The sequence below is a fragment of the Drosophila eugracilis genome, unplaced genomic scaffold (genome assembly GCF_018153835.1).
Source record: "Drosophila eugracilis isolate 14026-0451.02 unplaced genomic scaffold, ASM1815383v1 contig_2088, whole genome shotgun sequence".
In the NCBI taxonomy this organism is placed as follows: domain Eukaryota; kingdom Metazoa; phylum Arthropoda; class Insecta; order Diptera; family Drosophilidae; genus Drosophila; species Drosophila eugracilis.
The window spans coordinates 3,084,473-3,108,866 of record NW_024572964.1 but is presented as its reverse complement, the minus strand read 5'-3'; the positions used below and the strand labels follow the sequence as shown (position 1 = coordinate 3,108,866).

The 24,394-nt window shown below is 39.8% G+C and overlaps 3 protein-coding genes across 4 annotated transcripts; 2 read left to right on the top strand and 1 right to left on the bottom strand.

Annotated features, from left to right (window-relative positions):
- Window positions 1–6,529: 6,529 nt before the first annotated feature.
- LOC108107647 (glycerol-3-phosphate phosphatase) lies at window positions 6,530–7,616 on the top strand. Its single transcript, XM_017215232.1, has 2 exons — window positions 6,530–7,322; window positions 7,379–7,616. The coding sequence occupies exons 1-2, from the start codon at window positions 6,553–6,555 to the stop codon at window positions 7,569–7,571; spliced, it is 963 nt and encodes a 320-aa protein (XP_017070721.1). The 5' UTR covers window positions 6,530–6,552; the 3' UTR covers window positions 7,572–7,616.
- Window position 7,617: 1 nt separating this feature from the next.
- LOC108107648 (4-nitrophenylphosphatase) lies at window positions 7,618–8,784 on the top strand. 2 transcript variants are annotated; one of them, XM_017215234.1, is made up of 2 exons: window positions 7,618–8,463; window positions 8,542–8,604. In XM_017215234.1, exon 1 carries the CDS (start codon window positions 7,701–7,703, stop codon window positions 8,445–8,447), a length of 747 nt encoding a protein of 248 aa, XP_017070723.1. In that variant the 5' UTR covers window positions 7,618–7,700; the 3' UTR covers window positions 8,448–8,463; window positions 8,542–8,604. The 2 variants fall into 2 exon arrangements, with proteins under 2 accessions (XP_017070723.1, XP_017070722.1); XM_017215233.1 differs by having other exon boundaries at window positions 7,632–8,443; window positions 8,542–8,784.
- Window positions 8,785–12,447: 3,663 nt separating this feature from the next.
- Window positions 12,448–22,868, bottom strand: LOC108108198 (FMRFamide receptor). The gene is made up of 2 exons (XM_017216150.2): window positions 22,279–22,868; window positions 12,448–15,864 (listed from the first exon to the last, which is right to left on the bottom strand). Exon 2 carries the CDS (start codon window positions 15,641–15,643, stop codon window positions 13,988–13,990), a length of 1,656 nt encoding a protein of 551 aa, XP_017071639.1. The 5' UTR covers window positions 15,644–15,864; window positions 22,279–22,868; the 3' UTR covers window positions 12,448–13,987.
- Between the last annotated feature and the right edge of the window lie 1,526 nt (window positions 22,869–24,394).

The window sequence follows — 24,394 nt, the reverse complement described above, 5'->3', positions numbered from 1 at the left end:
ATGCCAATGCGTGCGTATCCTCCATGGAATCCTCCCGAGCGAACGGCTCGTAAATATTTATAATGCGTTGAAGCTGCAGGGGCGGTGACTGCTGCTATAAATTTATAGAGTGCAGAAGGTTTTGCAGTGTACAACTGTGGAAAATGGTTTAGTTTTAGGTTTTATGCATTTGAAATAAAATATGTCTATAAAAAACTTATAACAATTACAGTTTGCAAAGTTCAAATTTATTTTAAACTAGCATTAAAACTTATTTTTGCATCATTTTTCCTAAATAATGCCCAGCAATGTTATTTCGCACATTACCGTAAGCTTACAACTTAATGAAATTTTCATTTGGACATTAGCTTGATTAATGAATTCCGTATATCTATTTTTAGCACCCCAATATCCTGGGAATCTTTAAGTAAACCATTGATATAACGGCCAGACATGGTAGTTTGACATCTGGGATCCCCCGCGAGGAAAAGCAAACGTAACAAATGGCAGAAAATAAATGTTGACTGGACAACTTTATCCGGTCAAGTACTCGCCGTGTGGACACTCAAGCTGGAAAAGTTTGCTACGCGTGGTAAATGAAATTCAATACAGCGCCTTACATAATGCATTCGAGATGACTGAAGTTTTTTTGTTTTGTTGACAGTTGATCATTAATTATATTTGCGCGTGGCGGGGCATCGTTTATATGGAATTGAATCAATACATAACAGCTTAAGTGGCAACATATATATACGTGTATAGGTACCACATCCACATGCCAGGGCAAAGCAATCGTATAAGAGCGGCAAACTAATTGATTAACGACTCTGAAAGGCTGGTGCGGATGTGGGAAGCGGATGGTGGCTACGGATGTGGGATGGATTAATCCAAATACCAAGAAAACTTTCGCCACAAGCCGCTCAATTTGCTTTATTAAATTGTCATCTATGGTTGGCCTGGCATTCCTTAAGTCATACTGAGCCAAAAATTTGGGTCAGCAATTGCCCGCTGATTAGAAAGCCCTCGGCTAAATGGGCGAGTGGGCGTGACATGTTGGTAGGACTCATTCTTCTTGGCCTGACTGTGTTTTGTTGCCATGGGCTAAGCACTTATCGCAATAGGTTTTGTGATTTTTTCGGGAGCTGTTTTCTATAGAAGTCCACGGGGCTACTCATTAATAAAGAAATTTTGCTATATTTCAATAGTAAGCATTTTAAATACCCTACAAATTGTAGTTACTTTATGTAAAAAATAATGCTTAAAATATGTTTATATTGTTTTTATGCTAAAGAAACCTAAAAGCCTATCTAGAGAACTTAACAAGAATGTTTTAAGCCAAAACTTAAGCAATAAACTTAAGGAAAGCATAAAACAAATTGATTGGCGTTTTAAAAATATTACAGAAAGTGCTTTTAAGTCGCCTTCTAAAGGCTGCGCATTTGAGAATATTCATATTACATGAGCCAAATATGAATATTAAAGTTTATGGATGTTTATCTTGAAAGCCATGTTTTTTGTAGCATACTTTTTGGTCGAATGGTTTTTAATCAGCTTTTTGCCATTATTGCGTAATTGGTTTATTTGATATTGATGGCCGGCAATTTCTGTCGGTTACATAATAAATATAAAATTAATATTCCCTCTCTGGGGAGATGTAAGCTCATGTGTAAGTTTCGGTTAAGGGCTGTAAATCAATGCGCGGCAGTGTGAAACTCAACTCGAAAAGCACTGAAAGAAAAAAGATTAACTTAAATCTTAATTATTAAAAGAAAGAGTTTGTAAGTATTTAAAAATCTTTAAAAATCAATATCCTAAGGAAACTTAATAGTATTTTTATTATAAATTTTTATATTATTACTCATATTATTACTTATTTTTCGTAGTGCATGTTGTATGTGTATGGTATTTTACACATGTGTGCCAAATGATTTATGAAATGGGCAGCAGTTTGTGGCGGCAGTTGGATGGCTGGGGGCAGGGTTCAAGGGTCAGCTGGCTTGGTGGTCAGCGGGACACGAAATGCAAATGTGCAGCAAAAACGAAATGAAAGCGAAAACAAACACAAATGCTAAAGTAACTGCAAACAGTGGAAAAACTAAGAGGAAAAACGGTGCGAAAAACAACAAAAGCATAAAGCGGAAATAATGGCTTAAGTTTGGTTACGCTTCTGCTTACGTTATAAATTACAATGATTGACGTCGCGTGAGCCGTTGCGGGTGCCGCAGCTTTAATTATGCCTGAAATATGTGCGATTATTTATTTTGGAGCGTTGAGCTGTGAATCGATATGTGGAAAATATTTAACATTGCCCGAGCCTTGCCTTGTATGTGTCTTACACTACACACTAGAGATATTTTCACATATTCACAGAATCAGGCTTTCACAGAAGCATGAAAACCTACAGCAATTAGAAGGCATCATGGCAGACCCTTAGTCTCGAGTTGGTCCTTTCAGTTATGTGGAAAGCCAATGGGTTGTGACACATTTTGCTGCTAGTAATTGGAAACGACGAGGCCAAAGATAGGTTTCAAAAAATTCTGGGGCTTTAAGTTGCATTTGCAATGTGTATTTGGGAGAAAACTAATCGTTCAGAAGGGTTTCTAACCCTTTAAAAAGTGCCTGCCTTAACATTGGGAATATCAATGGAATCCAAAAGGACTCACTCAATTTCCTTAAATTAAAACTAATTTAAAACTACTTTCAAGCCATGACCAAATGGAGATGACAGCACCTGAATATTAATAACTTCTTTATTAAATCTAAGCCCCTTGTTGTTTATTTTCTTCTCTTCAATCTTGTTAAATGACATTCACTTTTGCTGACCAAGATTAATTCAAGAAGTGAACAAACATCAAGCTCTGCACATTCGATAGCCTTGCATTTGACAGAGATTCACAATCTTGTTCAGCTTATTTATTCATCTGCCAAATGTTTCGGCCTTGGGCTCATTGCTATCTGCAGTACATAAAAATTTATATATATATTCTCGTTCATTTTCATGTTTGTCCGACTGTCAAATCTTGGATCTCGAAAATGAATTTTCAGGGACACATTTTTGACACAAATTATAATGTGTTGTAATTTGGTTTAATGCACGCTCAGTGAGACCTAAACCGCCATACGAACACAAAGGTCCTTTATTGCCACCCTCAAGGCTTTAACTGTGGCATTGCTCATACGCAGCGTGGGCCAGGGCCAGGGTCGCCGTTCGACTGGCCCTCACTTTAAGCCACTCGTTTGACATTTAAACTGTATGTGGCTGAATAAGGTGCACTGATTGCTATTAAAAGGGCTCTTTATATATATTCGAGATACCAGTCGTGGTTAATGGAATTAAAAATGCATTCAATGTGAGCGAAAATAGAATGAAAATCAGAATATTCATGTTAATGGAATTAAGAAAATGTAATCAATAAAGCATTTAAATGCAATCATATTCAAATGTAATTGGGCACTAAATGAGTTATTCTTTTAAGAGAATTATTCAAATTAGCAGGGAAACATGTTAAACGTTCATTATTGACGAGCACTTAAAGGATTCCAATCCTCTTGTCGCACATTACGAATGCAAAACAATGAAGGACATGCTGAAGTCTCCCCATATCTGCAGTATCTGTGCCCTGCATCAGACACGTGTTTCCGCTTTTTGCATCGCATTGCAAAATCCTGGCATTCATTCTCGTTTTTCAATTTAGTACGACTAGTTTAACTCGTAGCACAAGCGAATAATTGTCTGTAACATTTATGGAAATCTCCATGGCAATGGAATATGCCTCGTATTTATGATGTTCTCTTTCCTTGCTCTTCTTGGGCCTTATTTGTGAATTCTGCTTAGCATTTGTAAGCTGGTGAATTGCAACAGATTTTTTTCCAGACGAGGCTTGTTGTTTCCCAATCCTGTCCATCACTCACCACTCAAAAGAGATTAGACTGGAATCGAGGGTAGAAGGCTAGGAACGGGTATATAACGATCCTAGCATTGAATTTTACTGTTTGATTATTTTCAAATATATTACAAAGTTTATTTAATTTAATACAGATTAGTCAGAAAAACAAGTAAGTAAGATTTTGTAAAATTGATCTTAAAATGGATTTAAAAAGAACCCTCAAAAGTGGAATAAATTCTCAAACTTATTGTATTAAAGTGCTTTCCATTGAATTCCCTTTTAAAGACTTTCCGTTAGGGTGAAATCGTCTCGAGGTTTTCACGGAAGTTGAGGCCTTGCGAGGGGGCAACAATTCCTGGCAATAGCAATCCATTCTGGACAAATAATTGCGCCTTGTGACCCAGCTGATGATGCTATCTGTGGATGATTTATACGATGATAGCGGATAATTTAAAGTTTCCACATTGAATGCTGTTGTCAGCGGGGGCCTTTTTCATTCACTTTAATTCGATCCCAACAACTGTCGATGCCCCGAAGTGTTAGTTGTGGGCCACAGGCCAACCTTGATTAGCATATAAATCAAGTGGATTTGTTCTTATTCTTTACTTCTGGGCTGTCCGTCTCGAGGTATTAATTAGGAAAAACAGGCGCAGGCCCCAGGGTCCGGGAAATTAACTTGGCCTTGTAAACTTAATAAAAAAGTTTTGGTCTCGGTTCGTTTTCTGGTTTTTTTTTCTTGGCCCTTGGTTTGGAGTCAATGGGGAAAAAATGTTGGAAAAAGTTCAGCAAACTTTGTGCTTAAAATTTCATTTGTTACTGTTGCTCTCGATGTCTGTCGATTGGAATTCGCTTGTTTTGGGGTTTTCTCTTCAGTTCGGAAAATGCATTCGGTTTGCTTTCACCCCCCCCATCTATCAATGTTCGAGTACATCTAAGCCCAATACTCGTGTAAATTGAGATCTAGGCAAATGGAAAAATCCGAAGCGTTTTCCACTTGAGCAAATTGAGTAGGCCTCGTGTGCAGCTGCCCACTTACCCAAAACTCTGGCCCAGGTAAAACAGCAAAACATAAACATTTGTGTACAACCAATTTGGACAGACAGGTGACTACTGTTTCAAAGTGAATTTCAAACGAGGTTTTCTTTCTAATTTATTTTTAAAAATGCTAAACAGCGAACGTTTGGCTGAAAGCTCTCTTTCTGTAAAGATAATATCTTGCAATTTTTTAAACGTTAAGGGGAAACCCCTGCCTTTGCTTTTGAATGCTAATTAATCCCACAGAATTTGTTGGCATAAGTATCGTGTAAACTCTTCCTTATTTCCAAGCGGAAATTTGAAAAATCGCGTTTGCTGGTCGGGTGGAAAGCGCAAAACTCGCTCGTTAGCTTTTGATTTAGCCCTCTGGCAGGCCAGCCATAAATTCCGCCACAAATTCAGCTCGTTTGCCAATTTGCGTTGCTTTTTTAAAGTCCCGGGAAAAAAGGGGAAAAGGAGGGGAAGCTCTGCACACTTTTGACCAGCGGCCATTCAACAAGGAATGTTCCAAAGAGCTAAAGAAATCCGTTAAATGCTCGGAACTGCGGGGCAAAAATTGCCAGAGGGAAAAGAGATTTAATGAATTTATGCCCAGGTGCGGTGGAATCCGGGATTCTGGCTCTGGCTTTGGGTTTAGCGTCGGACAAGTGTCGGATTTGGGTGCCGCTTGAAAGGCGCTCCTCCGAGGCGACAACGATGTCAACAATAAAGGCGAATACCATTTTAATTGGCGCAACGGGACAGCCAAAATGACAGCCGGTAGTGTGCACTGAAAGAAAATGTTCTAAGGTTCTATTTATGGTTGAGATGGGAGTTAAGTGATTAAGAAACTGAAGAGCAAAGTAAATATTTTCCTTCTTTTTGGTTTGTTTTTCAAAAATTCTTAATATTTGGAAAAATGCTTTACCGATTCGATGTTTTTCGTGGAAAATGTATTTAAATTCCTAATTTTATAAAATATTTTCGATCAATTTGTAGTCTTTATATCTGATAAAATAATTTGTTTTTTTGTTCGAATGCGGAGGCGAAAATTCATCGCTACCAGTCCAAGTGGCTCCCCTGGGAGGTTGGGCGGGAAAAGTGGGTGGAGAGCAGTGGGTGGTTACCCTGAACCGAACCCAAGACCCTAAGGAACTCCCCTTGTATTCACCGCTTGACTTGGCCTTCGCTCATTGCGCACAATTAAAAGTTATCCGCGATGCTTGCCACGCCACCGAACCGCAACGTGGTCCTCGACCGATCCACTCCTTGCCCCCCCTCCTTTTTCCTTTCCAAGTAACAAATGTGCAAAGTTTAGTGAATTAAATGCGTCGCCGATGACATTTTCCCGGGGAGTCGTTGCCGACAGCTGAAAAGTCGGCACCGAGTTTTCCCAGACAACCGAAAAAACTTTCAATTGGTTCTGACAGGCGTGTAGCGAAATTTCCTGCAAACTAATCTAGTTTTGGGCTCAAAAACATTTTGGTCATGATTTCGGTGCAACTGAAAAGTAATATTTATAGGGCAATAGTTCGAGGAATAAAGATTTACTTTACTTTATAGTCTTTAAAATCGCATCTAGGTAGCTAAAATCTTTATATTGCTTTCTTTAAATTGTCAAATTTGTTCAATATTTTTCAACTCAGAGAGGTAATACCCACGTGACTTAAACATGAATTTGGCTCTAAATAGAAGTGTCCAGAGGGGCGGCTGTCAAATTCTGGGTCTCAACAAGTACAGTATACAACAATGGTTGAAGACCATCGACACGATCATATACGATGGCGATGGTGTTCTTTGGAACAATGACAAAGTCCTTGATAAGGCACCAGAGACCTTCAATGCCCTTCGAGCCATGGGAAAGAAGGCCTATATATGCACCAATAACTCGGTCACCTCGGTAGATGGAATCTTCAGGAGGGCGCAGGATATGGGTTTTCTGGTGACCAAAAAGGAGATCCTATCATCGGGCCAGACCTTGGCCCGATTCATGAAGGAGAAAAAGTTCAAAAAGAAGGTATACGTGGTGGGAGGCCAGGGAATCGTCGATGAACTGAAACTGGTAGGGATCGAGTGCCTGCCCTTGGATCATTCCATGCTGCAGGGATTCTCAATACCAGATCACATCCATAGCATCTTTTTGGATTCCAATGTGGGTGCTGTGGTGGTGGGCAATGATAAGGATTTCAATTCGGTAAAGTTGACAAAGGCCTGTTGCTACCTCAAGGATCCCGATGTCATGTTCGTGGCCACAAATCGCGATATGTCCTTTCCGGCGGCTCCTGGACGAAATGTTCCCTGTGCCGGGGTTATGGTGGCTGCCATCCAGGCTGCCAGCCAAAGGTTGCCTTTCACCTGCGGTAAACCCAATCCCTATATCTGCATCGATCTGATGCGTCAGGGTATTATTCAGCCGGAGAGGACTTTAATGATTGGAGATACGTAAGTTTTTATCTGATAAACTGAGACTATGAACTTAATTTAATAAGTCATTCCAGTTTGTATACGGATATTCAGTTCGGCTACAATTGCGGCTTTCAAACTCTGTTGGTGGGCAGTGGGGTTAGTAGCTATCAGGATGCCCTCGAAGCTCAGGCATCTAAGGTTCCTTTAGCCTATCAGCAAGTTCCTGATCTTTTTGTTCCAAGACTCTCCAATCTTTTGCCCTTTCTCCCTTCTAGAAACAGATAAGTTGTAGCTTACATCGCCATTGTTTATGATGAATAAAATTTTATAAATTTACATTTGACTTAGATCAAAGCTTCTTCTAGTTTTAACTCAGAATTCCGATTGAAACACACAACATCCGATCGGTTAGCCATGTTCAAGCAAACCTTCTCCGACTTGACCAAGTTGCCAAAGCAGAAGGTTCGCCAATGGTTGTCCTCCTTTGAGTCCGTGATCTGCGATGCAGACGGAGTCCTTTGGCATTTCTCAAAAGCAATCGAGGGGTCGGTGGATACCTTCAACTTGATGAAGTCCACTGGCCGAAAGGTCTTCATTGTATCAAACAACTCGGAAATGTCCAGGATGGAAATGGCCAAAAAGGCAAATGATTTTGGATTTGAGGTTGAGGAAGATTCTATTCTGACCTCGTCCTTTGCATGTGCCAACTTTCTGGCCGTCAAGAAGTTCCAGAAGAAGGCGTTCGTCATGGGCGAGAAAGGAATGCACGTGGAATTGCAAAATCTTGGCATATGCTCCATGGAAGTGGCCGAGAAACTGGAGAAGCCCATGCACGAGTTCGTAGCTGAACTAAAACTGGATCCTGATGTGGGGGCTGTGGTTATGGGTCGGGATGAGAGCTTCAACATGGCCAAGCTGGCGCGTGCCGGAACCTATTTGCTGAATCCCAGAATAATGTTTCTGGGCACTTGTTTGGATGCCGCCTATCCCATTGGCAATAACCGGGTGATGGTAGGTGCTGGGGCTGGATTGGCGGCCATGAAAGCCCTTACAGGACGGTGTCCTTTGGTGTTGGGAAAACCCAATCCCTGGATGGCGGCTCCACTCGTTCAGGCCGGCATCATCAAGCCGGAAACCACATTGATGGTGGGCGACACGTGAGTGGTCCTTAAATAGGGTAGTACATGATCTTAGATCAAAGAGAACTCTGAATGTATATTTTTAGAAAGTAAATAATATTATCAATCCCGTTTAGACTCGGTACGGATATCCACTTCTCGGCAAACTGTGGCTTCCAGTCGTTGATGGTCGGAAGTGGCGTTAATACCAAGAAGGACGTGCAGAAGATCATTGAGGAGGGCAACCCGAAAAAGATGTACCTGGTGCCGGATACCTACCTTCCCAGTCTTGGACACCTACAGGAGTTCCTCTGCTAAACCGCATACAAATTGTAAATTATCATTGCCAACGTTTTCTGCATAAAATCAATACCACAAAAGCGGCCTGTCTTCACTGTCACCCACAAATCTGCAGGCCTTCGGGCATCGGTCCCTTGTCAAAAGTTGAACACTTGCAGTCCCAACAACAGCAACCGCAGGGATACGGAAATATCCATGGTGTCCTCGTCACTTCATCGCCATCTCCTCGTCGTCGTCGAGCGTGACCGACAGATGCGGTCTGGGTTGCTACTCTTCATCACCCGGATTCTCATCTTTACAGTATCTGCACTGAAAAATCTACCAAGAAAGGCGGTAAAAAAGTTTGCCAAAACATTGCATTCAGCCAGGAATAATTTTAAATTAAATTCACAACTTTGAAAGTACTTTATCTGATTTCCCTGGGACTCGGCAACTTTTTAAAGATGTCATCAACTAGATAATTGATTATATTTTTCAGTGTACTTTATCCTAACTGGCAGTCGAAATGGCTGCCATGGACACGCCTCTGGTGTGTTTAAAACGGTTTTCGTCGCCAGACATTTTCTGGAGCCGCATATAAAATATATGGCCCACAAAACGTGTGGCATACTTAGCGGCGTCGCCAAGTGTGTTTTCGCAATCTGTTGTCCTTTTTTTGTTTCCTTGGTCCTTGCTGCGGGGTCGCCATAGGTGTCAGTTCAGCATGTTTCCAAGTTATTGAATGTCACAATTTGTAAATATTGTCTATTTATATTCGTCTATTTGTGTGTTTTCAGCTGTTCTTTGTGAGTCAATGGGAGAATAATGTGCGAGTCATGTCGAGTGGGCATTGTGTTTTCAATGGTGTTTTTCTTCCAGTTTTTATCTGTTTGATTTCCTAGAATTTTGAGCTGGAGTGCACTTTAACATTCCGTGTTTATTTTAATTTTTTAGCTTTAATTGCTTTACAAACTATGTGCTAAAAGTGGCTTACAGAAGTTTCACCGCGAAATGGAAAGGTTCTTAAAGGCTCTGCTTTGAATGAAACGATTAGAATTTATATTAAGTCCGCTGAAAATCTATCTTTCGTTAGAAGTAATGTGAATCTTGGGAAGATGGACTCGTCAAGCAAATCGAACTCTGGACCTCGGACTGGAGTATACCTTGAAGACCATAAAGATGTGAGCGAGGACATCTGCGCCTTTCTAAAGGGCACATCTGATCACATCCTCCATCTTTTTGCATACAACTACGACGAGATGAAAAGGCATCTGATCAATTATCTTAAGAGTAAGTATTGTTAAGTATTTTATTTCTTTTTCATTAATTAATTACTTTAATTAGGTTTGACTTTAACTTTAGATTTTTAAAGGCATTTAACAGTTCGCCCTATAAACTTCCGATAAGTATGGAATTTATATTCGATTGTTTTATTGCGGTTTGCTTTTATAGTCAATTCGAACTGTTGGGCCTTGTTTACAGAGCCCTGTTTGTTTTCTGTTCGTGGCATCTGCCCATCCAATTGTCAACTATCCTGTGAGGGGATGAGATTCCTTTGCCCTGTAATTGAGGGCCGTTCAAAGCTAATTATGCGAGTGTTTCGGGGTACTAGGACATACAAATGCACTGAAAAAAACTGATATAGAATAGTGTATATTTCGAATTTGAATATAGAATATTAAACATAGAAACTTTAAAAGCTCTTTAAGTGTCTTTGGGCCTACAGAAAATACTAAAAGTTCTGAGATTTAAACTATCAGCATTTCCTAAACATTTTTCTTTAAGTACAAAGAGTGCGTGGGCTGAAAAAAAGTTGGAAATGAAGCGAAATTTCCGTGGTCGGGTGGGTACACTTGGCACTAACGTTCAGATCCCAAGTGTGGATAGCTGTCAGGACGCCTCCGGCTCCCCACGTCATTGTCATTCCTGGGGCGGATAAAGTGGGGCCTGGGGAATTTAGTTGTGTATTAAATGGAGAACAAGTGGTCCTTGTTACGCGGCATCACAATGCCCGATGATGTTTGGCATTGTTTGCCATTGTCTCCGGCTTTCGTCCTTAAAGAAAAACCAGTGCGAAGTTTGTTGATGGGTTGTGGAATTCCGGCGAATCACATGGCCAACATTAATTAAATTTTTGACGCTACACAGCTTCGATGCTTTGCTTTGGACAAAAGGCTGCTAATTAATTAGCAAACAGCGTGACAGGGTCAACACTTTGTCATCGATGATGCTCGCGTCGCAAAAAGCCAAAAACTGTTTGTCGTTCATCGTTTGTCAAAGACTCAATCCAAGGCCCATCACCACTTCAAGCCCGAATAATGATAATCCTTGTAGCATCAAAAACGCATCAAACTGTTAGGGCCAGCCAGCTAACACCACCAACACGAGACAAAGTCATCAGCAGAAATATTTACTCGGGGTCGGCGGGGCCTTGGTGTTGACATTATCCGGGTCTGATTTATTATCGCCCAGCGTGGTGACACTTCAGTGCTGGCAGGAACAATAGAGTTCCCTAGCCGCCATTGTTTTTGGCAGCTACAAAAAGATTTCAATCGCTAAGCCCGAGGCATTAAAGTATTTCATGAGGTTTGTGAGGTCTTCTGATATGTATATCTATGCACACCTGTAATTAAGTGCTTACCTTTGGTGGGGAGTAAGGTAAATATGACTTGAAATATGAACTAAGGGTGTCAAATGAACTGATTCGTACCAGATGGTAATTTATTTAAAATTAAGTTGATTAATAAAGATTTTTGTAGATATTAACCAGTGGAATTTCACTATAATAACTGTGGAATATTCCAATTTGCTTTATAAATAACAAAATCCTCATAAATTTCATACCAATCAAAAGGTTTGTGACTTGGCTAAATGAATATTTTCTTTCATTATCGAGAATGTAATTAAATGTTGATTAAACTCATATTTATATTCCAGGAATCGCATTTAGCTACACAATTCAGAATGAACTAAAGCGGTAATTTTTCTTAATTAGTGAGTTCTTTCAACAGCTATCTCAACCTTTCATTTGGGGATATTAAAACCACATATTAAAATATATGTACAAACAGCACACACAAAGTTATGGGTGTATGTGCGACAGTTTCAGGAAACATGCAATAATATCCCTGTTCAAATGTGCTGTCCTTTGGCTGGCTCCCATTGTTCCAATTATTTGCCGTTATCTTAGATCGGTATATCCCCATTATTAGGTTGGGGCTCACGTGCGGACCGTAATTCAGTGCGGCAGGTTGCCACCTGGGCAAGGCGACCTTGCCACCCCCTCTGAGGCGTGCGTGTGGGTATGCGTGTGTTTGTATCTTATTGTTATGGTTATTATTATTTAAATTCCTTTGTGAGCCTGTGGAGCATTATTACCGGCTTCTCGACTGTCTTGACTAAAGTCGACATCCTGCCAACGTGCTTAGCATAAGATACGCAAATGCGCAAGAACCTACTCCTCCTCCAACTCCTTCTCCTGCTTTCTTAATCTTACCCAGTTTAGATTTTTCCCTGGGACTGAGATTTTCCCATCGGCTCGACACTGCGTTGGCAATTATCCGACAGGACCCGGCCAAATTGAATTGCAAGTGGCCGTCTTAAGTGCTCGTTATCATTTTCCAAACTGCGTCTGGCTAGTAAACTTTGGCTATTATGGCGGCTGTGGTAATTGCGTTGCAAAATCTGAAAATCAATGCAAATCCTCTCCCGCCCACACAAAAATTTAGCTAAATTATTCGCACACTAAAAGCATTTCGGATCTCTCATCATCATTTATTTGCACACTCGTTGAATTTATTTATTTTAGTTTCGATTACGTATTTGCTATGACTATACAATATTAAAGCTAAACTGTAATGCTAAATAAAATAGGGTACATATCAAGTAGGAAAGGGGGATGCTAAATCATTGTTCTTGATTGAAATTATTGGGGATTTATGGTATTTTTTGATAATCAGATTCAATATAAGACAAAACTATTGGTTATTACAAGAAAAAATCTAAAAGAGAAATAATTTAAAGTTTCAAATAAAGAATTTCGTAAGATATAAAGCATTAAATGCTTTTCTTTTTTAGTTTATATTTTTATCACTCATTAAACACCTTCAGACAATTACTTAAGATCCCCTTTCCCTGGACTTCTCATTTTCATATCTTTGGTTTTCGTTTATGCTTGGCATACCTGCTGAATTGTAAAATATTTACAGAACTCTTAATAATATTTATACAATAGAGGGGATTATATTCGGCTTGTAGGGCCCGAGGAGCAGTAAAAATAATTCCTTTGTGAACACCTGAAAATGTCTTTTTCTTTTGTTGTTTATTATTATTGTTGCAGTTGCTGTTAAATTGAGCTACTTGAGTTTTTTTTATTCTTGGGCGACTAAATAATGCTCGGAAACTTTTGAGCTGACTGAACTTTGAGCTGCGTTTTGAAAACTTTCTGACAAGTTGACAGATTGCCCGGCCAAAAAGAACCCGAGTTTCCGGGCAAGTGTGAGGGAAATCGAAAAGTTCGGGAAACCCAAATCAGCCAAAGAAAAGGAAAATCATTCATCAAGTTCGGCCGAGAAATGCGCTGTAAAGGATATTTAATTAAGGGCAGCCAAAGTTTACGCTAATAAATAAAACTTCGGCCAAAGGTCACTTGGAAAGTGAAACGGTATTGGGTTCGAAAAAGTTTCGATAAGTAATTTAGTGCATAATTGATACAAATTCAATTGATTGAACACGAAAAAGAGTGAAAGGAGAAATTAAGAGGAAACAATATTAAATTCTCAGTCTAAGAAACGATATCCCTCAGCCTAACCGCTTGAGAGGCCAACTGTCTTAAGATCTATATCAACGAGAAAAGATTTCGTGGAGTAGAGTAGAGAATTCGGGGAAGGAAACACTTAACGCTTATCACAAAGTAACGCAACGCTTGGAGCGCTTAGTTTACGTATGCCTTCTGTACAGTTTAGATTATAGTAACTACAGTTGCGGTCAAAATAATAGCACTCCAGAGGGATTATTTTGATTTTATGTGAAATTAAAAATATATTTATGTACATTATAATCTTTTAATATATTAATGAACCTAAAAACACAAGAAATTAAATCTTAAAGATACTTACCAAAATCATATTTAATATAGGATTTAAATTCAGTAGAACTTTTACCATATTTCCTACTTCCTTTACTATTATTTTGACCGCAGCTGTTGCTTAACCCTATTTCGCCTATTCTTATTTACAAGACTAGTGGACTAGACTAAACCCCAACCCTTTGACCCACTGTCATTGCTTCCACTCGGACACAGACTCAAAAGCCAGACGAGACATGTCCCAGCTTCTTGCTATCCGGCAGGGTCCAGTCGTAGCCAATAGACGTATTATTATTGGTTGTTGAATTCGTGGTCGATGCGGATCTCTGCATTTCACGGGCGGGAAAGTAGACCACTGGACCGGGTGACGGAGCTCGATTCCGTTTAATCTTGACCAGCCCGGGTGATCCCGAGACCTGAGTGAGGCGAACGTTGTTCAGGGAATTATTGCCAGCGCCACCACCGCAGCCCCCCATGCCTGGTCCGCCGGTGGCCACCAGGTAAGTGGTGGTGGTGCTCCGCTGGGTGCCGTGCCTCGAGAAGCGGCCGGAGGATCGGTGGTTCAGCGTCCCATCGCCGTTGTTCGATATGGAGCTCTCGTAGTGGATAAGATCCGGTTGGTCACGACTCAGGCGGCGCTTGAAAAAAATGAGTAAAAAAATGCGCTTGAACTTTTCGCCGAAGATGATGTAAATCAGGAAGTTGACGCTGCTGTTGATGGTGATCAGTAGATTCGAGATCTTCGTGATCTTGTGATCGATGGTGCTGTAGAAGGCCTCGGATATATTGAGGACCAGTGGCAGAAAGTTCAGCATGAAGAACACTATCACCACGCAGAGCAGCATTGTGGCTAAACCGATCTCCCGTCTCTCCGATCTGGATAATCTCTGACGCTCTCTGTTAGCCCTCTTAACCTGTCTGTATATCAGGCAATTCAGGATGGCCAAGGTGAGAAAGGGTATGATATAGTTTATGATCAGATAACACCAGTGTATATATATGTTGATATAGGCCTCCGATCTCCTCAATCTGGATGGCCTCACGCAGTGGAGGATTACATCTTTCCCGGGCTCGGGATATGTTACGGTTAGGACCTCCCAGAATCGAGGCATATTATAGGCCAAGGAGAAGCAGACACATACTATAAAATATATCTTAGCTCTGCCGTAAGTACAGAGCGCCCTCGCTTTCAGAGGATGGCAAACGGCGACGTATCTTTCCAGGGTCACCGTGAATGTCATGTATATACTAGCTGTCTGAGCGATCATGCCAATGGGAAATACGGCTGGCGATATGAACGGATAGACGTAGTTGTAGTAGCCGAAGAGGTGACCCGTATAAGGGTATATAGAGGGTATTCCGAATAACAGAATGGAGGTAATAATCAGCACAGTATCGCAGCGAGCCAAGCCGGTGAGTAAATAGTTGATACTGGATCTCATCTGGGGTCGGGAGAGTATTATCATGGAGATTATGTTTCCCAGGATGCCGAGGACACCAACGATATTTATCAGCACTCCACACACCCAAAACTCAATGCGATTATTTTCCAGCAGCGGATTGTACACATCCTCGCAGATGCGGGTCCAGTTAGGATCAGGATCAAGACCCAAATCCTCGTAGTGGGGATATTGCAAATCCGTTTGCACCTCCGTGTGGTTGATGTGCTGATTGGGTTGAGTGTGGTTTTGGGGGAACAGGTCGTAACGAACCGTTGGCGCCTCGGTGGCCATTACACTGGCCAGGAACTCATCCTCGCTTATCGCTCCGCCATAGTCGAAGTCAGTGGGCGGTGGCGGCATTACTCCCGGCGAGGGAAGGTCCAAACGGAGCAGCAGCCGCGCAATCGCTCCACCATCCATGGCTCCTGGCATCTACTGACCCACTTCCCCGATCCGTAATCCCAAACCTACTCGAATCGTGGGCGTGACATTTGTATAGCTGACGGGAAACTTTCGCAGGAACATCAATTCTGCGGCCACAGGTCGGGTACTTATTGTTGCAGCTGGCTCTTTGGTCACGGTTCAGGGGTCACCAGCACCTGATGACGATGTCCTTTGTCCTGGCTTTCAGCCGGCGCCGTCGACAGTTTAAGCTGCAAAATAGGAAATGAAAAATGGAAGGTCGTTTTAAACAAGGTTGCTGGTAGGACACTTAAATAAATTAATGTATAGGAGAAATTTGTTATAAATTTGTGATAGATGAGATTGTCTTGATGACTGATACTTTTAGTTTTTTTTTTCATTTCAAATTGCATGTTTTCTTTTTAATTTTATAACCAATGTATACCTTTTTATATATTTAAGGAAAGTTCCTTTCAGTGTGCTTGAGAAAGGTAACTTAGGTTATATCGATTAACAACAAGAAGCTTTTCCCCAGTTTCTCCCCTCAAACAAACTTATTTGCCTCGGCAGTTGGTTGGGGAATATAGTAAGTAAGATATATGTACCTTTGCTGCAGGGCCAAAACATTTTCCGTGCTCATTATAAATACCGTTGGTGTCAATTGCCGGCCTCTTGCCCTTCTTGTTTAGGAGGCAGCCTAATTGATGGCTGCTTTCACAGGTAAATTTGTAACAATTAGTTCTATAATTGGAACAAGCTTATTACGTTTCAAAATGATTTGCCCATTTTGCTTCGTTCAAGTTTAATTTTCTACAAATTAACTATTTAAAGATGGCAAAGAAGAGAAGTTCTTGTTTTGTCTTAGTCTTGTTTAGAAATATATTATTAAGTATTTCTTAAATGGAAATAATGGGAATGGGATGGTAATTTTAAATAACTTTAGGAATATGAACTTTAAAGAAGAATGTAGAGTGGTTTGTTTATTTAGCAAAAAGGCCTTTTATCAGCACTTGGATACAGCAAAAGTGTAGCTTATCTACTTTTCCGATTATATAAAAATTATCTGCTCATCAATGTAATCGAGTTCTATCTATCTAACTCGATAGTGACAAGTGTGTACGTAAAAATATATACAAAAACATTTACAACCAAACAAAACCACAAAGCCATAATCTCCTTTTGTAAGGACTAACAAAAACTAACAGCAAATTAGTCGGAAACAGTTTGGTGGCCCAAAAAGGATTGCCCCTAATTGCCATTGAAATTGGTTTTTGCCGAATAGAGTGTGTCGCTTTCTATTGGCCATTATCCCTTAATGAAGGTCCTGTGTTTGTCACACTCTAATGATTTAATTCACTTTATTTGTTCTCGGCCCTTATCGCATTGTGTCTGGCAACAAGTGTGGGCCACTAAATCATTTAAGGGTTCTCGGACTGGCGCTGAATATGTCGTTGCCACGTGTAAATATCACGAATTCTCACACCTCCGCCGTTTCCATTGAATGTCACAATTTTGACACATCAATCAGGCTTAAGTGACCAAAACCAAAAACGGACCACACTCCCCCTCCCCACATATACGATTTATTTGGTCAACATACCAATACAAAGATACCGAAAAAGAATGGGGCCAAAATACGAGCACCGACTGATAGCTCATCAAGTGGCCAAGCAAATCAGTCAAAGCACACGCCTATATTATATTGTTTTTGTAGGAATAAGGCTACTGAGAAAAATTATATAGTAAATCCTATCAATGATTTGGATTTCATTTGTGAATATAAAAGAAATCTCAAAAACTTAGTAGCAAAAATGGGCTCAAGATTTCCCATAAATATTTTGATTTTATCACCACCATAAATGTAAATTAATAATAATTTTCCCCAGTGAGTTTTGACAGGACTTCTGTGTGACTTATTCCCTTGATTGCATAATGAAATCAATATATATTCCCCAGTCAAATGCGATTGTGAATCAAAGTTGACGTAATTTATGGCCAGTTTAGTGAAACAAAAAGTGAGGCGAACAGCAATTGCTGTTACTGATTATATGATACAAGTAATTGTGGCCAAAATGTGTTTGCGATGTTTGCGGTTTTGCTCAGTTAACCACAGAGAATGCAGATGGCCGGAATAAATGGAGGGCAAAGGGCGGACACGTTGCGTATGCGTGATATTCGGTTAAATTGCATTCGTTATCTGTGCAGCTGCAGCATTTTGATAAACTGAGAGTGTCCGCTGCAGTTGTTTGCATGTTAAGTGGTCAGCGATTTGCGGTCACTGGACGAACTGCAGGTGTCACTGGGCAGGGACCATTGTTTCGACCCTGGGGTCCTAATGCGATTATCTCAATTAGAGGCGAGAATTGAAGTGCTTTAGGGGGGTCTGCTGTCCTGCCCAGCAGCAACTGTCCAGGCAATTATAAGGGCAATTATCTTTAATGCCTCTGACCCTTTTTGCCACTCTTGACGTCGCCAGCACGTGTCCTGTTTTAGTTGCTCTCTGCCACCGTGTGACTCACACATTTTCTTTTTACGGCCCTGACATTGGTAAATCGCCCACACGACCAGTCCCAAAATTGCTTTTTCCCAGCCTGGGCCAAATGGCAAAAAAAAAACACTCGTCGATCCTAGCCAGCAATTTTTCCTCACAGCTGGCTTTATTGCGGCAGTTCTGGTATTTGGAATTTCCCACCACTTCGTTTTTTGTCACATGGAACAAAACGCAAACAACAGAGACTTTTCGGTTTCACTGGCTTTTGGTCTTTGTTGCTTTGGCAGGCGCTTTTTCCCTCGGCTTTTGTTGTTTCACATGTTCGCTGGGAAAAACAAAAAACATCAAAGACCGTTTCCAGGTTGATAAGAGCTGGCGGATGTCCTTTCTATGTTTTTGAGCTGCCTGATTAGGCAAAAAATATATTACCCAATATTGCTTTTAATAATAATTAATGTTGTTGACTTGTTTATCAATGGGTTTTCAACAATGTTATTACAATATTAAAAATACTTTTTATATTGACAAAAAATGTGGAAAAACCATTAAAATATCACCAAATAAATCATCCTATATAAATCATAGGGAGTAAAAATGTCAATATTACTATTTCCGAAACAGTTAAGCAATCTTCAGTTTGGGGGAAACCACTTTTTACAGCTTTCTGAATGGCTGAATGAACCATAAATACAGCTCGGATTACGCGGCTTAACCACTAAAAGCTGACTGAAATCTACATGCAAGCCATTCACAAAACTTTGAGCTTTTAAACTCTTTGCGAGGGCTTAAGTTGTGTGAACTTTGGCCGACCAGCGACAGCGTTTTTACGTTCGGGCATAAAGGCTTTCCCCTGTTTTTTCCATTAATAGTTTATAACCAAAGTGCTAGCGATTCACCTCGCAGTACTAATTGCAATGGTATTAAAGTGGCGATGGAAGTTAACCGAATGTGGAAAATCGAATGGATTTTTATCTGCAGTCGTGTGTTATGGTCAAATCAATGGCAGGATAATTAGAACAGACACGTCGGATCCTTTCACTTTTCATGTGAAACGGCAAATAGTTCCAATTAATGTTTCATTCTGTGAGCGACATTAAGCTTAATTATTCAGAAAGCAATTTGCATGTCGAATGCTTCTACGCCATACATTTTCCTCTTTGTTTTTCCCATTTTCTCTAGTCTTCCTTTGTTGAATTTTCCCCGAGTGCAGTTGGTCTGGTGTGGAAAATCCATGTTTAGTTTGGGCGCCGGATTGTCTGGATTGTGTCATTTTCATTTCGCTGAGATTTTTGGCATGTGCTGAGCACATTTTCCTCCTTATTTGAGAGAAAATTTATAGCTATAGACTTCAAGTTGATTGAGACGGATGTGAAAAATGCCATTGTTAACTATTAATTAAGGATATTTTTAATTACAGTCATTAAGAGATTTAATTTGATTTCTATTTGTAGGAAATGAAATTGTTTCACATTTTGGACTAACTATATTTACAGATAGCAAGAAAACCAGACTGCCTATAAATCGACACCTTCGCCTGCGCCATATATCACTTCATGCCTGGCATTTTTCCTGAATTTATTTAATTAAGCAGCTTAAGTATATTAACTTATGTTTGCCTTCCACTTTTCCATTGTGCTTCCATGTGCCAGCGGTATTCGCTTTACTTATAGACATATAGCTTTGGATTTAGTGGTTTTTGAACGCAAAATTTATAGAATTGAGAGTGCTTCTTAGCCGCATGTTGAGCATATAATATAATAAAAAAACAAAATATAAAACATATAAAAGTCTAAGAATCTGGTTGGGGCGGCATGAAATGAAAACACGAAATTATAATTATTATATTCCGCAGAGCACGAGAGAGAAAAGCTAGCTCTTTGCGATTTATTTTTAGTTGACAGTTTCAAGGCTTTTGCTCTCGACAATCTCGGCGGTCGGAAAACCAAAGGAAAAACGCTAAGAAATAAACCAAAGAGTCTTTGGTTCAAACCAGGGATGGATGCAAATGTCCAGCCTGGTTTTTCTCTGGTTTTCCTCTGACTAGCACCGCTGTCATTTGCATACACCAATTGCAATTTCGGCTTTAATGAGCATCCTGCCGAGAACATCCTGAGGCCTCCAAAAGGCGTTCGACATCCAGCGCTTCTAATTGTCGGCAAAATTCGCACAATTTGAGTGCTCAATGGCCAGGTGCTGAATGCTCATGGAAGTGCAACTGATTTATGCCCCAAAACGTTTGTTATTCCTTTTACACAGAAAGAATTTTGTTTCTTCTTTATATTAACGCAGATAAACTCTAAAAAATGTTTTGTATTAATTTTTAAGTAATTAACTAAAGGCAAGTTTATTTATAGAAATTTCTAAAAACAAATAATATTACTTTTAGGGCTTTTAAGAAGGTCTACTTATTTTATCATTTTCTTCCTCTGCATTTTTATATTTTTCTATATAATGGCCCACGCGGTTGTGTTCCTGAATTGCTGCGTTTAGGGTAAATAATCGCTGCATTGTTGCCTGCCAAGTACCACGCGTCGTATACTTAATCATTGCGACATTAAGTAGCAGAGCGGGGTAGGGGTAGAGCGAGGCTCAAGATCTATTTGCCTGCAGCATTTAACCCAAGGCCAGTAAAATCCATTGCTACCGCCAACCATTTTTCCGCTGAGTCTGAGTTTTTCCAGCCATCCGTGAGCTTCTGTCTTTGTTTTTCCTTACAGCTCGTATGTAAATAAATTTGCGGCATTTAGTTAATTAATATGCAGTTTGTGGATAAGAAAAATGCATGTGAATAAATTTGAATGGCGGCACCTGGGCGAATATATATATGTATATATTTATAGCCAGCCAAAAGATGTGGCATGGAAATTCCGTCTACAAGTCCTCTTCATATTTATTTAAGGCCAGGAAATACTGGCGAAAACTTTTGAATTCGCATTCTTGAAGTACTTCTCACTCTAATCTCTCTATCATCTCTTATTAGGCTTCTGCTTTTAATTAAAATGTAATTCTTTAGAACTTATGGCCTTACCTACTCAAAAGTGCCTGCAAACAAAGTTTGGTCAAAGAAAATAAGCATCAAGTAGTTCAGTCCGAAAATGTCAGCCCTAAGCTGGGTTATTTAATATAAAACTAGTTTAAATAAAAACATTTTTCTATACTTATTAGTTTTTTGTTTTCAAATAAGCTAAACAAAAGAGGAAACTTTTAAGTAGTATATGCTCCTGCAACGAAAAGTGTCTTTGACATTTAAGACTTGTTTACGGAGAAAATGTGGACTTTCAAGTTTATATTTTAAGTCTTTTGAGCTTCAAAATGCAATGAAAGGATATTAAAAATGCCTTAAGCCAATTTCATAAAATATAAACTGAAAGGAATCTGAAAAAGTAGGTGAAGTAGTAAGAGTGAAGATATAAGTTAAGGTAATCCTAATATGAAAGAAATAAAAAATCTTTCCCAAGTTTATGAATTTTTACCAATTTAATGGTTTCTAAAAGTATACTCACATTTTGAGTTCTTATTGAAACGTTTTTTGTTTTTAATTGTAATTAAATAACTGTGTATTCTGCAATTTGCAACTCTTTCTGAAGTAATCTTACACTTCAATGAAGGTGAAGAAAAGCTACTACTTTCCCAGCATTGTTATCAAACCTTACAGAATTCGATGAGTGGCTGTGTAATATTTTGTACGGTTGTTACGGCTAACACAATAAAGCATTCTTTTCAAGATGTTTTTCTTTAGAATTCGCACGTTGTAAGAAAAACCAAGAAGCTGAGGAAGCCACTTTTATGGAAATCGAATATGTGCCAGCGGTTGCAACTCACCGATGACCCGTCAGCGGCAGAAAGTCCTTCTCCTTTGCCATCCGCAAATAATAATACAAAAAGGAAAGTGAAATGCCTTTGTGGAATATTTTCATACGACAGAATACACATGAGAGGAGGCTCTCAGAGCAATAAATTAATCTTTTTAATATTCAACATGCTGCAGCTTATCGACATGAAAATCATGAGGATTTTCCACACCCAAGGATGCTAATAAAAAAAGCCACTTGACATTTTGCTTTCTTAAGGGAAACGCATGTTTTATGGCACACGTTTTCCGCTTTGTTTTTGTTTCTGTTTCCCTTGGCTTTAGGTGTTTTTTTAATAGGCTTATTAAGACTTATTTGCTTACCTTGGGAATTTAATTTACAACTCGAGTGTGAGTCTGTGTGTGGTTGCAAGATATTCGCATATTCCCATTTGCATATCTTTGCCCGAGAATGTCAACAATCAATGCCAAGGGATTGTCGGTGCGATGGGTAAAATTAATTCAAAATGGAATGATCTACGATTTTGGTTTTTTTTTTTGGTTTTCTTTGGGCTGAGAGTTCTTTGGCTTTCAACAGAGATAATTTCACATTTTCGCCTCCGAAGAAAATCTTCTTCTGGGAGCTTTTTATCGACGCTGCTCACTCTCACACACGCCAGAATATATTTAATATATTTATTTATAAATTAATGCGCCGCTGGCAGGCGTTTTTCACTTGATTATATACTACAGGAGCTATTATTTAAACACTTTCTCCGTTTTTGAAATTAAATAAACAACATTTGGTTTTTATTTATTTAGTGGCAAGTGCCAGCAGCCAGGTGAATATCGTTGCACTCTCACTCTCGTTTCCTCAACACTCTCGCTCTCCCGTGCGTATGAGTGATATTTTTAAATATATTTCGAAATTCGAAATTCGCTTGCCGAACGCTTTTCCTGGCGCGAACGCGTTGAAAGCTGTCTGCCAACTGTGCCGCCGAATTTTCCGCTTAGTTTTTCCGGCCTGCCGCCTGGCAACAATGTTGCATGTTGCCGCCATGCCAGCAATAATGTTGCTAGCTAAGAATGAGCATGCGCCGCAGAAATGTTGCGCGCTTTTCTGGGGAAAAATTCATTCATAAAGCAGACTGGCGCCGGCATTACTGCAAGTTGCATGTTGCTGCATCAGCACAGCAATAACCATTGCAACCAGTGAAAGTGTCTGGCTGTCTATTTATAAGGCAGCCAAATGTCGTAAGGCGAACAATCAAGTTTTATGCCCTCTATAATGACCACAGCGACCCAGTTTGTGTTTGTGCAATTGAGGAACGCCTAGACACCCGTATATACTCCCCATATTACCACGGACCCCCCCACCACCTATATTTCCCATAACCGCCGGAAATGCACTATAGAACTCTGATGGGTGGGGGTATAAGTAAAATTTACTCTTGGCGTGGGTGGAAATCGCTCGAGGAAATTAATTTAATGTTTATTGTTCGGGCAGCAGAAGACCGAGCATTGTTTCCAGCGGAAGTGGGCGAAGGATAAGCCAAGTGGTTTTCCAAAGTGCCATGTCCAAATATAACTGCGGTTGCCAAAAACTTTTATACCCAACGGTCACAAGTCATTAGAGGGTTTGAAATGATCGGACTAGTTTGTCTTCTAACATATGCAGAAGCTTTTTTAAGCAGATAACTTTTACTTTAAATATATTTAAAAAATAAGTAAACTAAACTTTCAGTTTTATAAAGTTTACAATAAATATTAAAGAATATACAATATTTTTTCATATATTCTTATAGTTTAAAGTTTAAAAACTTTCTAAAGATTTCCTTAAATTTTATAGTGTATATGCCATTGGAAAACCTATTGAACTGTAACATTTTCCTCGATGAAATTTTGAACTTTGGCATTTTATGATTGATAAGATCTGTTCGCAAAAAAATACGTTTATCAAACTTGACAATAAATTATCCACCCACACTCAATGCCATTCATTCCAAAGGCTTCAGCTGTTGAGGTCTTGGCACTTCGGGAAAATACTAAATTAAATTCCAGCTTTGGATTTCTGTGAATATATATTTCTTGTACATTAATTTTTTGACTTTTTTTGGAAGCCCTCAAACTTGATCCGTTGGTGGCATGTGCCTGAGTTTATAGGCTTTTTCGTCGGCTGAAAAGCCATAGAAAAGGCGGCGAAACTTGCAAAGCTCAGTTCAGAGACAACGCGCCGGATTACGGCTCGCTGATTTATTTTCCCTTTGGGTTTTCCCATTTCCTTCCTGCACCTGTCAGTGCGGAGCCTTTCCTTTCCTTCGGGCCCGACAGTCGAAATATATTTTTAATATTTTCATTTCCCAATAAGACGGCTGCCTGACAGATGATGTTTCCTTCCTTTCGTCCCTCTGTCTTCCACAGAAAAGAAAGAAGACAACAATTTCGAAAGTAAGACTTTCTTCTTGTCGCGGGTCGTGGGTGGCCATGCCAATCAATGGCA

Excerpts from the sequence above, each read along its gene's own strand:
- LOC108107647 (XM_017215232.1), top strand. The coding sequence starts at position 6,553 with ATGAATTTGGCTCTAAATAGAAGTGTCCAGAGGGGCGGCTGTCAAATT. Across the intron at positions 7,323-7,378 it reads ACTTTAATGATTGGAGATAC|TTTGTATACGGATATTCAGT; the intron begins GTAAGTTTTTAT and ends AAGTCATTCCAG.
- LOC108108198 (XM_017216150.2), bottom strand. The coding sequence starts at position 15,643 with ATGCCAGGAGCCATGGATGGTGGAGCGATTGCGCGGCTGCTGCTCCGT.
- LOC108107648 (XM_017215233.1), top strand. The coding sequence starts at position 7,701 with ATGTTCAAGCAAACCTTCTCCGACTTGACCAAGTTGCCAAAGCAGAAG. Across the intron at positions 8,444-8,541 it reads ACATTGATGGTGGGCGACAC|ACTCGGTACGGATATCCACT; the intron begins GTGAGTGGTCCT and ends AATCCCGTTTAG.